Source organism: Sylvia atricapilla, chromosome 2, assembly GCF_009819655.1.
Source record: "Sylvia atricapilla isolate bSylAtr1 chromosome 2, bSylAtr1.pri, whole genome shotgun sequence".
In the NCBI taxonomy this organism is placed as follows: domain Eukaryota; kingdom Metazoa; phylum Chordata; class Aves; order Passeriformes; family Sylviidae; genus Sylvia; species Sylvia atricapilla.
In genome coordinates, this window is record NC_089141.1 from 20,083,135 (window position 1) to 20,101,110 (window position 17,976).

At 43.0% G+C, this 17,976-nt stretch overlaps 1 protein-coding gene across 1 annotated transcript; it reads left to right on the forward strand.

The window, feature by feature from the left end:
• The first annotated feature begins 2,900 nt into the window (after positions 1–2,900).
• Positions 2,901–16,958, forward strand: TBX19 (T-box transcription factor 19). The gene is made up of 9 exons (XM_066338786.1): positions 2,901–2,962; positions 3,155–3,381; positions 8,971–9,235; positions 11,079–11,213; positions 12,011–12,072; positions 13,095–13,156; positions 13,760–13,948; positions 14,938–15,070; positions 15,930–16,958. The coding sequence occupies exons 2-9, from the start codon at positions 3,185–3,187 to the stop codon at positions 16,162–16,164; spliced, it is 1,278 nt and encodes a 425-aa protein (XP_066194883.1). The 5' UTR covers positions 2,901–2,962; positions 3,155–3,184; the 3' UTR covers positions 16,165–16,958.
• Positions 16,959–17,976: the final 1,018 nt, after the last annotated feature.

Consider the following 17,976-nt stretch of genomic DNA (forward strand, 5'->3'; position numbering starts at 1 on the left):
ACTCATGGAATCTGGAAGTGTGTTTTTAAGTAAAATCTCAGGCCCAAGTATATTCAGCTGATCATGTGCTTCCATACAGGTTAACTTATTATTTCTTTGGCTAATTCTTTTGGGTTGGAAAGATATGTCAGTGGTGAACTGTGCCTTCTGCTACATACAACACAAATGGCTCTTAGGCTGAACTCTTACAGCAGAAACAGCCTTTGCCATGCTGAAAATAGTAATTGGGCTGTTCCCACTAACCAACCACAGAAAACTACTCTCATTTGGGAAAATGTTGTGGTTTCAGGCGTCCTGAGCTATGAGCTATGGCAACATAGTTACTAAAATTCAAACTGTGGGATAGTCAGGTATTTTAAGTAGTTAGATTTGAGGTTTATTTTTTCCTCTGAACACTAGACTTTCAACAATCAGACACCTTTTATAAGTGATAACCATAAGCATGTGAGTGTTACCCACTTTTGGGATCTGAAAGTGCATTTAATTACTATGCAAGATCCAAGTTTTAGTATGATACTCCTAAGTAAAAACATTCATGCTTCTCCCTTAGGGATGCTAGTTGTAAAAAACTTCCAGTCTTACTGGTGACAAACTCTCTTCCCAACCCACTACTGCAACAGGTTGATAATCCATTCCTGCCATATACCCCTCCTTCTCTACAGCTCCGTCCCAGAAGTGCTTTGGGCAAGCAGTCCTCCAAGCAGGACCTCCCTTTCTTTTGCTTTGTGGCAGCCTCCATTTCCAATCCATCTTTGCTGAGCATATTCCTCACCTCTAGTGATGCACCAGTGTCTGCTGCTGAGAGAGTTTCACTTCCCCTTTTGGAAACCCTTCCACCAGCATGAACTGTTGCTGCATTTTTGCATGCTTTTGGTTTCCTTTAAGTTCTAAGCATCTTAAGGAAGGTAGATGGGATCTGATTTTTGGAGGCCCCGATCCAGTATCACTCCACTTGAAGCCCTGCAGGTGAGGTGGGCAGTGAGTACTTCTGAAAGCCAGGCTGCTTCTCTTTTTATTTGTCTATAGAAAGAACTGTGTGTAAGTACTGGAATATTAATACTTTTATGAGCTGTTGTCTCTTTACCTGCCTTAACTTTGACTCTCCTGATTTCTGAGCAACTGTATCTAAAAAGGCTGTATGAAAATAGGGCATCAGCTAAAAAAAAAAAAATCCCAAAGTAACACGCACCTTTTTAGAACTTACTGAAAACCTGAAGATATTGAATTAAAATTCGCAGCACTTCCACCAGCTCCAATTTCTCTGTCTATTTACATCTGTAGGATAATAAAATTTAAAACTGTCTCACATAATCTCCTATGCATTTCCTATGCCATTTGATCACATGGAGGGAACAATTACAGTAGTAGCTTCTCTCTCCTCTTTGAGTTTTAGGAAAGGGGAACCCAAACATAAACACATTTCATTTTCACCAGCATACCTGAGATGGAATTATTTTTCCAAATGCAATGTGTACCTAAGGTACATTTCCAGGCACCTAAATATCTTATAGATTTCGAAGTGCATTCTTTAATTTTTCAGCAGTGAAAGTGGGCTGTTTATTAACTAGAAGTTGCTATCTGATGCCTGCTAATATAATTCACCTGTTTACTTATAAAATAATCTAGGTATTTCTGTTATGAATTGACAATTCAATAAAAGAAGCGGGGAAGAGGTGTCAGAGTGTGAAGTTTAAACAGCATAGAATCATAGAATGATTTGGGTTGGAAGGGTGCCAAATAAGGTGCCATCAAGTTCTGGCCATTGTTGTTTAGGTGGATGGTACCTCTTAATTTTTTTAAAGGCAAAATCTGTTGATCCTTCTCAAATATGAATTTAACTTAAATTCTGTTTTATAAAATCTGCCATACTCCTTCTTGTCAGTAATAATCCCAGGAGTGATCCACCAAGTCATTTTGTCTTTCTAAAAGAGACAGAAGCACAGAAATTCAACAGAGACAATTGAATTGAAAGAATGAAAAGTTCTCAGTAAGCAGACAGAAAATGTATTTCTCTAAAAATGACCTCTAGGACTACATTTTCATCATCAAGTCCCTGACTGTGTCATGTCAAACAGACCACAAATTTTAAAATCGTTATCAGAGATATATGTATAAGGAGAGATTAGGTACTCCAGCATTTGTTATGTACCAAAACCCAGTGTTTACAAGTCACTGTTATTTGTGGGGCTTCCACTTGTCCCTCCAGCAGGGGACTGAACCCACATCTCTCGTCTCCTTGGCTGAATGCCAAAATTGTTGGAGCCCTCAGTAAATGATGGCTTTTTTGTGGAGGGCATGTGTTGTTGGATCAGGCTTGTCAGAGAAGGTCTCAGCATAAGGTGAGAGGGAAAGACTTTTTGGGATGCTGAGGGAGCTTTTGCATGAGCTGGACCTTGAGTTGGTCAGCAGTGCCAGGCCTCAGGCAGTTAAGCTCATACCAGCCCCAGAAGTGTGCAGTGTGTCCCTGGGAACACAGCCAGAGGGGCGTTCAGCCACTTGTAAGGTGCAGCAGGGGTTTTTTGAATGACGGTTGGACCGAGGGATGAACACTGTCCATCAGCAATGGAGTGTGGCATTGCTGCCTTCTACCTGTGCATTGAAACTTCAGTGCAGAAAGCTCTCTCACTGTTATATTTTGATTTAGGAATGTAGAGGAATGAGGTTAATGCATTTATGCAACATTCTTGGGGAAAATATTTTAAGACAACCTTCTCTGTGTAACTATCTTGACTCTTCCCCGCTCCTTCAGTTAGAGTCTGCACCAGCGTGAATGCAATTTCCATGCATTGTTTCAGTCTGGAAATGAAACAATTTTCATTAATGGAAACCTGGTTCTCAAGCAGAACAATTAGACCCACTTCAGGTTGAAAAAAGATAAAAGCATGCTAATTTGGATGGAGGACTCTTCTTTCAAGACAGCCAATTGAGTCATCAGCCAGCCACCCACCTGACTGTCTAACAGGTAATTAGGAGATAGTCCTCTTTTTGTGTGGAGCATGTGCGTAAACCTCCACACACTGGTGTCACTGCCCATTGGGACTTCCAGGGGAAAGAGCTAGGCAGTGGCAAAAGAGTGAGGAGCGCATGTTAGTCAGACGGTGCCCAATGAACTGACTTTTTTTTATTTAGCTCATTATTTTTGTCTTTTCAGCAGCTACCTGAAGTTCCTGGCAGTAAAGCCGTCATGGCAGACCTGGGCTGCAAAAAAACCAGCGACTGCACCGTCTCCAGGCTCCTCAGTGTAGTGGAGAGTGAACTCCGGGCTGGGAGAGACAAAGGAGACCCCACGGAGAAACAGCTCCAGGTTGTCTTGGAGGATGCCCCGCTCTGGCAGAGATTCAGGGAAGTCACTAATGAGATGATTGTGACCAAGAATGGCAGGTGAGTGATCTGCTCAGCACTGCGGGCTCACTGGAGGCGACAGCCAGGGGGGTTAGGTTCTAATAATAATAAACTGTGTGTGCACACTCGAGAGAACTGCAATGAGCATGCCAGAGTTTTTAGGGGACTGCAGCCTTGCAGTCTGCTAAAACCAGTGTATGAACAAGACGGGGTGACCCTGCTTCTTTTTGGTCATGGCCAAACCATTCCTCCTGTGAAACATGCTGGAAAAAATATATTGACTAACTTGCGACTGCAGAAAAACGAAAGTTTTGCAAGGGAATACCTCTCAAAACCTTTGGAATGACTTCTTATGCTAATAATCATCAGTCTATATTAGCAAGTCCTCACCTGTAGGCTTCAAATTACTTGCACAGAAGCAGATTGGGGTTGTTATCCCCAGCTGCAATTCCCATCCCTCTGGCCTTGGGTATTAACAGCTTGTATGAGCACTCTGTACCAGAATGGGTACAAAACTGCCCTACGTGCTCTGTATGCATGTGCAGTCTGAGTTGCATGGTCCCACAGTTGTTGCTGGTGCCCTTAGAAACAAGTGTGGAATATTGCTTAGCATGCACAGTTTTAGAAGGAAAAAATATTGTGGTATGAGTGGATCACATGTCTTACTATTTGGGGCACACAGAAAGGCACAGGGAAAGAGTGAAAAATCTGGCCAGAAGGATGCAAATTCTGAATCAGGCACTGCCTTGAAGAAGGCTCTCCACAGAGGTTCTGCTCTGAACTGGGCTGGCAGCAGAGTCCAGCCCGTAACAGACAAGCAGCTACCAGAATAAGATTTGCACAGTGTTACTAAGGTTTTTATTTAATTTATCCTTGCCAGCCCTCTGCTGCTCCCCACCTGAGGTGCTCCCTCAGCATTCTTATGTTTTGCGAGACCTCCCAGGAGATCCACATAGGAGACAGGAATTGAGAGATAAAGATTTACTCATGTAGTGCGAGTTTCATTAATTTTGCAGACATGGATTTAGCAGAATTTGTGGATTAAATTACTGTTGACTGTAGCTTGATGAGGGTGGTAGATGAAAGCAGTAAAAATGAAAAATCTGGTCTGTTGGCTCAGCAAGGTGATTCTGCAGAGAGAACAGTTTCCTTCCCAAACTTATATCTCTTGGTGTAAGAGTACCTGTTGCCATTCTGATTCCTCCTATTACCTATACTGATAGAAATCTGCAGCTGAGATTCTCTTTATATCGTGAAACTGCTTTTCCTTCATTTAAATTGCTTTGAAAACTGCTGTTAGGCTACAGCGAACTTATAAGTGGACTTTTCACTTGCTGTACTGATGCTTAAACTGGCTCCTTAGCAGTGTAAGTGACTAAACATGAGGTAAGATGGGTTTGCCTCTGATTAATTAAATTAGTACAAAGAATCACACCTTACCAACAGGGTTTTTTCAGTTTCTTTCCTTTCAGCTAATGAAAATCATGACTTCATGCTGATACTTCTTTCTGAAATGTCAGGGTGAGTGTGTTGATAAAATCTTTTTATAATGTTGATAAGGGAATCGTTCATTATCTGAATATGCCCGGATACTTTTTATTTCATTGTGTAAGCTGCCTGATTATTTCATTTTAACTTATATACTCCTTATCAGCCTGATTCTACTTTTCATTTAGCCAGGGACATCTCTGACAGGAAATGTCAGTGAGAGCAGGAATACATTCTTTATGATTGAACTACAGCAATCTCAAAATAAAAAATTAGAAAAGTATGTCACACAGTCATTTGCATTGATCCTTTTAACATAGTTACTGTAGCATCAGAGACTATGAAAAAGGATCTCTGAGTTTCTGAGAGTATCTTTCATCAAAAAACACAGCAGCACACTAAAACAAAGAAAATACAAACTGGCCTGCAGCAAAGAACTCTGAACCATGCTATTCAAAAGAAGACAAACTTGAGACAATTTCCTATTATTTCTGAATCTTTTTCAGGTTCAGGATTCTTCAGTGATTGTCTGCAGAGAGGTTCTCAGTAAAACAATATTGATCTTATTCTGCTGCTGCTGCTAAATGAGTACAACTAAACCATTCTTGCTGAAGGGTAGATTAATGCTTTCGAAAACTGTGTTCTATGATGAAAGAGAAGAGCCAGCCTGAACTTTTATGTGTGAAAACGAAAACGAAAACAGTTGGTGTGGACAGACACATTGTTAGCAAAGCTCAGAAATTAAACAGAAACCCGATACAGGAGTATCCCAGAGAATGAAAGTCTAATTGATTAGTGATCCTCAAGTGTCAAATGCACAATTCTATCTGTTCTGAGTCACCTCTAATTGGTACCAAGGGTCCCAAAATGTCACAGTTAGATGATCTTTAGTGTTAATATACAGCTATGTCTCTGTGGCTGTATCATACATCATTATAATAATCACCTGCCCTAGCAATATGCCTAGAGGAGATAGATATACTCTGAACAGGATAGACATCATTAAAATTAAACCATGTGCTGTATCACAAAATACATCCCAAAGGGTGCGGTTGATGCAGTGGGAAACTCCTGTTTTATTCAGACCTATTGTTTTAGATTGACACTTCAATATCAAATGCACTGTTACCTGACTGAATAGGTTTCCTCTGTCAGTGTTTATGCCATATTAGCTAGGCAGTATCCTGAAACTTTGCAATCCCTGTTATTGCCTGGAGATAGGAAGGTGCCACTGCTCCCGTTTGTGTATGGGGAAAATCCGTAGGGTATCAGTGCAGGCAGCCATGAGTGGGGGAAAAGAAGCCCTTTCCAGGCTTGAATGCTAAAACAACTTTACTAATTACCGCATTTTCAAGTTTGATATCAAACATCTTCCCACTCAAGGCCTGTACTGTGGAGTAATTGCAGCAGATTTGCTCTAAATAAATTGAAGAGGCTGAAGTGCTCAGCTATTGCAGCAATGGAGAACATGTGTGCACCTACGTGAGCATTGAAACAAATATTCTGACTGGAACAAACTTGGAGAAATCATAACTTCCCATGCCAAAAGACAGATTTTGACAGTAAACCCACTCAATCAGCAGAAAATGTTAGGTGGTAAGCTCTCCATTGTTTGAGCCTGTACAGTCAAAACATGCTGGTCCAAGCAGGGCAGGGAATTACTGGGTCTGAAGCTGGTTAACACAGGGAAGTGCTCTAATCTTAGTGATACAAAAGGTTAAAATTAATGGTGACTGTATTCTCTTCTGGATTGGTCTACAGGTCCTTTGGGGATAAACTTGAGCCTCTCAGATAAAAAGGCAGAGCAGCCTGCCTGCATTCTAGGCAGAGGAATCAACAATCTGTGTGTAACACAAACAGCTCTGCACAATCTAGTGAAATTGAATTTACATGTGGATTAATTTTCCCCTCTAATTCAATTTCAGCCATGTATCTAAATGTATTACTCTGAACATTGGCTGGGGGAGATCTAAGAGTTGGAAGGAGCAATGCATCCATAGTTTTTATCATATCCCAGTTTGGTAGCTGGTGCATCCTGCTCAGAAAGACATCTGTAGTGTATAAGTCCTTGCCTGAGCTTCTATTTAATTAGAAAGGTTGTGGTTCACGTACCTTGGAGATCAGTGAGGAGTGCTGTTCCTCAGGGGTCAGTACTGGGATGAGCTTTTCATTACCTTCGTTGGTGACAGAGGCGCACCCTCAGCAAGTTTCCCAGCAACCCCCAGCTGTGTGCTCTGGTTGACACGGGGAAGGAAGAGACGTCATCCAGAGGGATCTAGACGGGCTTGAGAGTGAGCCTGTGCAAACCCCATAAAGTGAACTTTATGGTTCTGCACTAAAATGCAGGCTGGGTGGAGAATAGGTTCAGAGCAGCCCTGAGGACAAGGACTCAGGAGTGTTGGTGGCCAAGAAGCACAACACAATCCAGCAATGTGCACTGGCAGCCCAGAAAGCCAAACACATCCTGGGCTACAGCTAAAGCAGTGCGACCAGCAGGGCAAAGGAGGCGATTCTTACCCTCTGCTCCACTCTCATGAGACTCCACCTGGAGTGCTGCATCCAGCTCTGGGGTCTCCAGTACAGGAAAGACATCAACCTTTTGGAGCAGGTCCAGAGGAGAGAACCTCTCTTATGAGGAAAATCTGAGGTGGTTGTGGTTGTTCAGCCTGGAGAGGAGAGAGACCTTACAGCAGCCTCCCAGTACCTAAAGGGGGCTACAAAAGAGCTGGAGAGGGACTGTTTTATAAGGACATGGAGTGATACAAGGGATGGTGAGGTGCTGGAAAAGGCTGCCCTAAGATGTTGTGGATGCCTCATCCCTGGAGGTGTTCAAGGCCAGATTGAATGAGGCTTGGAGCAGCCTGGTCTAGTGGAAGGTGTTGGGGTCACCAATCCAGGGACTGGGACAAGATGGTCTTTAAGGTCCTTTCCAACCCAAACCATTCTATGATATCTTCTTCAGTGTTGCACTGACCCTGTATCAGTAAGTATTAAAATTAGATGAAAAATCTCAAATTTCTCAAATTCTGTATTTTCCTGTCAGCAGAAGGTGCTGAATGTATGCAGCAAAAACCATATAAAGGTATCCAGAAACGTGAGTGGGATGTCATGGGAGACTTACTGTTAGCAATTTGCATTTGGGTGTCACTAGTGAGTATGACTGTAGGGGCAGAGACTTTCAGTCCTTTAAGACAGCCTGGAGTTTCAGCTGTCTTCTTATGTATTTTGAATGTCTCATATGGCTATTTAGGCCTTGAGAGCTACCTTAACTTAGCCCCATGGCTGTGGACCTCAGGCCATTCCTCTGGTTGCTTGGTGTACTCTCTTTGCAGCCATAGAGAAAAGGAGCTCAAAGATTCATTTGCCTTCATTGGCATTTATGGCCTATAAAAATGTGGCATGGAGAAATGGCAGTTGCCAGGAGAGGTCAGCATGGATGTGTCTGGGGCAGGGACTCACGGAAGGGGAATGTAGGAGGTGATATGTAACAGCAATTACATATATTCCTTGACAAGCTAAGAAGCTTAATGAATAGGATACCTTTGCTGGAAGACATCTCTGTTCTGATGTCCACACATTATTCCCAGTTCCTGAAAGTGTTGGAGCCCTACTAGCTCTAGTGCTGTAGACTTTCAGGCACTGAGGTGCCAGTTCAGGGTTGTGTGGCATTGATCACAAGCACTGGGACAGAAAGAAAACCTCTGAAAGCCAAGCTGCAAGCTCCTGCAAATCTCCTTTACAAAAGAAAAAAAAATAAAAATAAAAGGGGATTGAGAAAAGGTGGCACTGGACCTTTAGGCACAAAAGGAGCATTTCCCCAAAACTAAACAAAGGCTGGATTTCAGTTTTAAATATACGAGATAGCGGAAGGCTGGGTAGAAGTTTAGAGCTTGCTTGTAGGATTGAACAAAAAGCAAAAGGACGTGGTCAAACTGGTGATGTTAGGGAACATGGAAGTTTGGGACCAAATTACTGGAGAAACTGCCAAGTCCAAGTCCCTTGCTGGCAAGGGTGGATTGAAGGAAGGGAGGATTTTTTTTATTCTGAACTAGTCAGTAAGCATCTGGAAACAAACATACTGAGGAGAGTCTTTCAAGACCAGTTTCCAGTGGTGCCCCCCTTTTCTGTTTCCCTGGGCAGGCGGATGTTCCCTGTTTTGAAGATCAGTGTGTCGGGCTTGGATCCAAATGCCATGTACTCCTTCCTGCTGGACTTTGCTCCGACTGATGGACACCGCTGGAAGTATGTCAATGGAGAGTGGGTGCCAGCTGGGAAACCAGAGCCACCCAACCACAGCTGTGTCTACATCCACCCAGACTCTCCCAACTTCGGGGCCCACTGGATGAAAGCTGCCATTTCCTTCAGCAAAGTCAAACTTACCAACAAGCTCAATGGGAGTGGGCAGGTATGGCCTGATGTTTCCACATCACCTCTTGGCTTCAATTGCAAGCACCTACCAATCAAGAAATATCAAGGGTGCATTTATGTAATTATAGAAGCCCTTACAGGCCTCTTCACCCACAGATGCCAATTATTCTCTGGAGGCCAAATGTAAACAGGGATAAACAGGCCTTAATTGGCACTTTCAGATTTTAATGGACTTCTTGATGTTAAGAGAGACAGAGTGCTGTGGTTTACTTAATCGTCAGGGGTCTTTTCAGAGTTGGTCTTGTGTGCTGGGGATTTTTACATAGGACTTCAGAGAAAGGGGGGAAAAATGGCCACGGGTATTAGGTTTTTGTTGTGTTCCCCAATGTTGTTTGGTGTAAGTGGAATGTTGGCAGGAGTCAGATGGCAGAATAAAAGGCTGCTCCTAAATTAAATAATTACTATGTCTGCCTCTGCATCATGATAATTATCAATATTATATTGAATCAGCTTTGGCCTTTGGAAAGAAACCACATGTACCAGAAATAAGTGACTTTCTCTTTGAACCCCTTAAAATGCAAACAGGAAAATTAATTTTGTTTCATATTTTATTTTTGATGATGCATCTAAAGGCAAAATGTTGCACAAGATCTTTTGTTCTCTTGTTTGTTTGGTACAAAACTCCTACAGTGGATGATACTTGTCAGCCCAGAATCAATTTCTTTCATGTGAATGCTGTATGTTGTCAATCTGTTATTTCCATTAGGTTTGTGAGGTACCTCTGTAAGCTTAGTACTTTAATGAGGTAGGAAATTATCTCAGCTTTTACAGATAGGAGATCAGGAAGATAATCTTACTTTTCCTTAGTCATATGTGGAACCAGCACACAAGAATTATTGTAGACCATAGAACAGGATCTGATTTTGCAAATGCTTGTCTTGTGTCCAGGAACTCAGAAAAGTCAAAAGCCTCAGAAAAATATTTGTGGAAGGAACAAAGCTACAAGAGACTTGGAGGGTCAAAGAATCTCTGGGTAAAAAAAAAACCAGGGAGACAGTGTGTATATATATGGAGAGGAAAATAGTGGAAAGCAGGAGAGGAAAGGCCAAATGAGAAACAGAATCCAGACGAAACTTACTACATAACAAATAACTAAAGCTTCTTTTGCTTTCTTTTGAAATCATGACCACGGTGTTAAAGCATGTCCCCACTCCACGCTTCACCTGCCCCTTCTGTGATGGTATCAGAATTCATGACTATCAGTGCTTTATGCTAATAGATATGTTCTTTATTTTTTTAATATATATATATATATAGGTCTATGTGCTTATTTATGTATACATCACTTTGCAAAGTACAAAGTTTTAAAAATAATCTTTTTGCACTAGACCCAATTAAAGGACCTAATAGACTTCTTGGGATCAATGCTGTTCACAGCTTCTAGTGCCGAGTTAGATGATCTGCCAGGGATTGTTTAAGTACACTTCATCTTGCCCAGAAAGGAGACTGGATGACTGCCTTAGCTTCCTCCTGGCACCTTTTCTGAGCCTTCCAGACAGCAGAAGCAGGACAGGGAGTCCCCCTGAGCAGTTTCAGCAGCCTCCAGTGCAGTGTAAGCCCAGAGGTTTGAGGGCCATAGCTGCTAGCATAAATACTCAAATACTGATGCTGCTGCAACCAAAGCATGAAATACAGTGCAGTGAAGCCTCATTCTGCTCAGCCTTGTGGTTACTGCAGAGGCAGAAGGCTCCTGCCCTCCTGCTTCAGCAGTCGCAGTCTGGGGACGTTCAGCAGTGACAGCTGGTCCGTCACAGAGCCAGGGGGTGGCTGTGAGGTACCAGAGTGGCACTGGGGCTGTCTCTGTGTTTTGTTTCCTGCAGATAATGCTGAACTCCCTGCACAAATACGAGCCCCAGGTGCACATAGTCCGCGTGGGAGGCCCCCACCGGATGGTGATGAACTGCTCCTTCCCTGAGACCCAGTTCATAGCAGTGACTGCCTACCAGAATGAGGAGGTAGGAGAGTACCACACTGTGCTCTGCTCACCACCCATGAGGTCTGTTAGAAGCTGATTAACTACAAGACCAGCGTGCCTTTTTCTTGTTTCTCCACCAGTCCCATGCAGTGTAACACTCCATCCAGTTGAACACTCTGTCTTTTCTCTGCAGTAGACCATTGGCTAATCTAGTGTCTGGCTCCAGTACTAAGACAGGTTTAGCTTAATATCCTGGCACAGCTGATCCAGACTGGTCCATCTGTCCTGGCATCCTAAAAAAATACTGCAAAAATAAAAAAAATACTGCAAAAAAAAAAAAGTGCCCAATAGCCCTACAGTCGAGCCAAATATCTTTTTTTCAGGACTAATTAATAGTTATAATGATAATGCTATCTCTCCATGTTCCCTGTAATGCATACAACTGCAGAACAAAAAAATACTTCATGGGAAAATTTCTGCCTTTGAGGGATTGGATTGTAAGAATTGCTAACTCCTGTGCCACATCCCTTAGCTAATGGTGTAAAGATTTTATTAATACTTGACAGGAATTCAGTGTTTAAACCCTCTTGAACGGGTCCACCATTGCACCAGATTTACCAGACCAGCTCATGCCAGGCTGCCCCAAGTGGTGTTTTGCCTGTGGCGCTGATCAGTACACAGCAAAGCTGTCTCCTACCCAGTTGTGGAAAGACAAAGTGTGGGGATATATTTTAGGCTAACCCAAACAGTTCCACTCAGATTATTCTGGATTATATTTTGTCAAGTTTCTATTTCAAATTGTCTTTGCTAACATGCCTTGTTTTCTGTAAACTCAAGATAACAGCTCTCAAAATCAAGTATAATCCCTTTGCCAAAGCCTTCTTGGATGCAAAGGAAAGGTGAGTTAATCTTTGGTGTTTTAGATCCAGAAGCTTTTTGCTCCTTGATATGCTTAAAACTGTGACATCACCATATGAACGATAAACTGCATAACTGAATCTTTTTTCTGCTGTCTTAAATCCAGAGTCACTGCAATTATATTATTGGAGAGACTAGTAATAATTACAATAGGTGCTGAAGTGGGTGAACATGCTCTTGGGGATCCTGGCACTTACTACTTTCCACAGAGAAAGCTTGAAATGAGATGGTGTGAGCTTCCCCAGCAGTGTTACACCCCACATATGTTCACTACAGTGTACTTGCACTCCAGTGAATCCTGTAATTTGATAGGTCAGGGAGAAAAAATGTTAACTGCAGGTATCAAAAAGCATACTTGAAGTGGAATTACAGTGTAACTGTAATGTAACTACACTGCTGCTATTAAGTCTGCATGATAATTTATGATGGGTTTATTAGAGGTAAGATGTCAGTGGTGCTTTCATCAGAAATTAATTTAGTTTATCTTGCAACATTTTCCTTGCATCACCCACGTTAATGCACAGTGGCATCCAAATGATGCACCCCAGCCCATAATTTCTAATTAATTTTGTTTGGACCTGCTTTATCTTCTGACATGTCTGAAGTGTCCCACGTACCTGCAGGAGAATCTGTGTTTCCTTTCATTCCTCTCACCACTTCAGAACCTGCTGGGTCTAAGTGTCAGGGTTTCCAGCTGGGGAAGGGGGAATGCTGCATTCAACTTGCCTGCAAGCAGGAGTGGTGCCCACAGGCAGATTTAGAATTCCATGTTCAGCTCCTGAGTAAGGCACAGACTTAAGAACATTTTTGTTTATGTCATCAAACAAAAGCTCCTGCTTTCTTTATGACAGAACATAGGAAGGTCTACTGCTGCCTAGCAGGGTTAAAGAAAAGGGATCTCCCTCCTATTTTTCTCAATTCTCCAATTTTTAATAATAGTTCTAGTTATAACTTTTGTAATTTTTCAGTGAGAACACTTACCGTTAAGTATTTTGCTTTTCAGAAACCATTCTAAGGATGCTCAAGAGACAGTCTCTGAAGGTCAACACATGACATATTCTCACCGTAAGGTTTTTGTTCATGTCAGCTGCAAGTTTTGTGAGATATGATGGGTGCTGGGAACCTGGGCCTTGCTTAACTGGTTCATACTGGTCACTTACTCAGTCCTGAGTTGTGTTCATTGAGAGGGACCCTTTAAAAAAATAAGGAGATTGAAGAGACCTCACTGTAGGAAATAATGGGAGAGGTCCTGCAAAGGGAACATTTTCCATACAATCTAGTTTTTCAATATTAAAAGGAATCTAGAATCATGATGATATATGACATTTTAAGAGTCTTCTTACCCCTTTGGTTTTGTTTTTGTCACCTATAAAACTATCTTTCGGAAGTAAACAGGTACAAAAAATGAGTGGGAGCAGAAGTTGCATTTGCTTTACTGATAGTTTTTCTTTCATTTGCTCTTTAATATTCGTGACATTTTCTGGTTGCTTTTCAGAGTTGGTGGGTTGGGGAGGGGGTGGAGGGTTGCTATTTTTCTTGTCAGTTGTTTCACAAACCAGCGTCTTGGCATTTCTGAGGCCTAGCTGATTCTGCGAGGATTTCTCGGCCGTCTTGCAGCACTGCAGCGCAGCAGTAGTAATAGTTTTTGCTCTCACTTTTCCCTGGCAGTGGGCGGCTGGCTGATTTCCAGCCCGGATCCCGTGTGTGCCTCGGGCAGCTGTAATTACCAGCCCGGCGGAGCTCTGCCCGCGGCCGCCCCGGCGGCTGCCCACGGCGGCGAGAGGCTGCGGTCCGTGCGCGGCCCCCGCGCCGCTCCCTGCGCCGCCTCCTACCTGCGGAGGAGCCACTCCCCTGCAGGTGAGCGCCGCTCTGAGCCCCGAGCACAGCTGCGGCTGGGAAAGGGCCCTGTGTGTCCCCAGAGCCACCTGCACAGAGCCCTTTGTGCGCCTGGGGTGACCGAGGCAGCAAAACGAGGTGCCAAGAGCTGGGCGCACTCTTCATGATAAACAGGAGTGTGTGATCGTGCTGTCACTACAGTTTCCAGTGATGCAAAAAGAGCGTTGCAGGTCTTCTGTCTTTGTCCTGTCATGCTGCAGTTGAACTCTCAAATCAAAGCAGCTCTCAGGCAGGAGCTGATGTGAGGCAAAGGCATTTTGGTACTGTCAGAACGTCCTTTGAGTCCTTTGAGTTTCACTTTCTGGATCTGGGTGCAGAGTTGCAGAATTTGATTCTATTTTGATCAGAAGAAGTGGGTCGGAAAGAACAGTAGGAATAAAGTAATCTGCTTACTAATTATAATTTAGCAAGGCTTCCTCTTTAATGGAAGTACTTATCATCATAGAATTGTTTGGCTTGAAAGGGACTTTGAAGATCATCTTGTTGCAACGCCCCGGCCATGGGTAGGGACACCTTCGACTAGAGCAGGTTGCCCAAAGCCCTATTCAACCCGGCCTTGAAAACTTCCAGGAATGGGGCAGTATTTATAAAACTTAATAAAGTATTTTAGCTCAAATTATAAGGAAATCTGTATCAAAACATTGCCTGATATATATCAATTATGAAAAACTATTAGTCAGGCTTGCAAAAATGTGTCTGTCTTGTGTCTGTCATGCTGTACCTTCTCATGTATCACACCTGGGATTGCAATGGCACCTTGTCACTCTCTAAATGAACACAAGGGAATTTTGCCTTTTTACCTGTGGTTGGGAATTTTGTCCCATTACCTGTGGCTGGGGACCTCATGGCCAGATTTCTGCCTTAAGCCTGTCTGTGTTTTGCTGTCTTAAGACAATGTCTGCAATAGTCACTGAGGATTTGCTTGTTGCTCTTTTTTTTCCTCCCCACAGTTAACTTATTGGAGAGCTCCAGCAATAATCTTCAGATGTTTCCAGGACATGACAGCTGGACTTTGCCATCCTCTCCACACACTAATTTGCTCTCAGTGCCACACACAAAGGGAGGTGCCAGCTCTGGACCCAGGTAAGTTTACAGAAAACTGCTGATATGAGGAGCACTGAGGCTTGTAGGACTGTCCTGGTGGTTTGCCCTTTGTTCCAAACTTTAATCAGTGTCCAGGATTTGAAATGTGTCCTAAGTGCCCAATTCAAGATTCCTGGGCAGACCTTTCTGACAAACTAATTATCTTCTGCTCTTAAATGTATGGGAGCTTCATTTTTCCCCAGCACTGCTGAAAACCAGGATCTTGGAACACCTACAGAGAATTCTGGTGTCTGCAATCTGTGAGCATTTTAAGACTAAATTATTTTTCTACATGTATTTTTTACTATTATCCTGCATGAAATGGGGATCTTATTTTAGGAGTGGATGAAATTTAGACCTAGATAATCAATTAATTATCAAATATTTTCCCTTCTTTTCCCCAAAAGAATGAATGTAATAATTTCTTCTCTAACTTAGGAGAATCAGCTGCAATTTCAAATGCAGCATTATCTGATTGAGTAGGTTTTCTTCTCAGTGTTTATACCACAGAAGCTAGGCAGTATCCTGAGACTTTGTGACCTCCCTCTCTAGAAACTCTTCTGACTCTATTTCTGAAATGGGAAGAAGAGAAGTCACAGAGTCACATAAAGAGATCCTTAAATTTTGAAACCTCACATATACTTGTACATTTTGTCCATGCCTCCCTCCAAAGTCACCAGGTGTCACAGTTGCTGGTGATTTTTCACTTAAGATCTTCAAGGCTGATCTAGTTTGATCTAGTAACTTGATTTGAATAGCTGCCTTTGAACAGATAATGAAATTGACTTTACTGTGGCAAGTCTTACGCTGGCTAAACGCTTTGAAATAAGTAGTTCAATCTGTGCTGCTTTTTTTCCAGCCACTACCCTTGCCTGTGGACAGTGAGCAACAGTGCTGTGAATGTTGCCAACCCAGGAAGCGAGGTGAACAGCAGCCCTCCAAGCGTGTTTTTAAGGGGCAATGTCCCGTTACCTGCTGCATCATCAATGCAAATCCCTCTGCAGGGAATGGTGTCTGGCAGCATGGAAGCACAAGGGGAAGGCACTCTCAGCAGACTGTCTGACTCCACGTGGACATCCTCACACTCCTTTTAATGGCCAGGCAGCTCCCGAGGGAGGCTCAGCCAACCGAGGCTGACACAAATGGCAAAGGATCCCTGAGGAATGCAGTGCAGAGCAGAATGTATGCAGGAAAAGGACTTCATCATTTCCCCTAATGTACCTTTTGTGTGCCAGCTGAGCCAAATGCAAAGGCAGGAAATATTATAGGAACCAGCCTGTTACTGCAACTTTTATCCATCATTCAGCATGATGCTCAGAAGGAATCTTTTTAGTTAGCTTTGCTTCTATATTACATTAAAAATGGTCAGAGACATGGGACTGAGTGAAGCAGGCATGGCAGCTGGATACTTGCATGTCATTTTAGAAGTCCCTTCTGTAACTAACAGCCAAATCCAGGGAAAACTGTGGGCAAGTTTGCAACTCGTCTATTGTAGGGGCAGGCCTGCTTTAAAGGCTTTGTGAATATATTACACGAAGGTTTTCACAATACCTGAAGCTAAACCCCTCAGGGGATGAAATTAGTCTGACATCTAATGCCACCTGCATACAGCATTCTCTGTCCCCTTCCCTTCTCCAGCTGCTGTTTGCTCTGTGTGTGCCATAGGGACAGTGGGCACACTCAAGCTGTAAAGGTGGCTGCACTGTAGCAGCAGGGTAGAAGGGCAACTGATTTAGCGTTTAGAGTCTGATGTTACAGTCTTTGAAATGGAAAGTTCCAGTGTTTCCAGTACATGCTATTTTTGAAAGGGTGGAGGGAAAAGAATTATAAAGAAAGATTTCCACTTTACTTCACCTATACAGTACAAATAAACTATGAATATATGTTGTGTTATCTCCTCAGTGCCTTTCCAAGGAGTAAACACACACACAGTCTTTCTCATCTAACAACCTCTGAGCTCTACCAGAAGCAAGTTGACAGAACACGAATTTTCTATCCCTTGTCCATTTACTGGGTGTAAGTTCCTGGGCATGGTATTTCATGTCTTCACACCTGTCTCCCTTCTCACTTTGTTTGCTTCAGCTCCTTTCTCAGGCTGTGGCTTTTTCCCATCCTGTGTGAGTGTACAACATTTAGCACAGTGTAGTCCTGATCCTGTCTGGGATTTGTAACCACTACTGTGATGCAGATAACAACAGCCATCCCCTAGTCTTCCCTGTCCTTTCGTGTATCTCCTCAGGCACACCCTATCAAATTCTCCGAGAAGGGTTCTGGTGTTTGGCCTCTATAAAGAAAAAAACTGCAAGCTAACCCATGTAGATATGTCTCTGTATAATGGAATGCCCAGCAGCAATTCTGGTCTGTTTAGAGTCACGTGCATGGATAAGAGACAAACCCCAGGATAGAAGAGGATTCTCAAAACTCCTATGGTCTGATGACTCTGCTTCTGCTAGATCCAGCAACATTCCCTTTGTGAATACTCATTTACTGCATACAGACTCCGGGAGCAACATTCTGTTTTGGGTAGACATTAGAGGCAGCAGCAGGAGGAGCCTTTTGATTCAGGTTGTCAAATATGCATCTGCCTGGTGAAGTCAGCAAGTTCGATATTCTGTTTCCTGGCCAGAACCATCCCCTTAAGTTGCTCTGAGTGTTATGCATTTCCACACCTTCCCCGTCTGACTTTTCAGATCTGCTGCAGGCAAGATCATGTACCAGAATGTAGTCAGTAACACTGTTAGTTTTGCTGGCTTGTGCTGCAATCCCCTAAGATCAAAGTAATGAAGTTGCTTGGGTGTGTATTTTTATTAATAGAGGAATTGGTCAAACAAGAGTTAATAGAGTTCAGAAAGCTCTGCATCCTGCTATCAGTCTAATCCTTGTCAGTTCTGACTGCAAATCTGCCT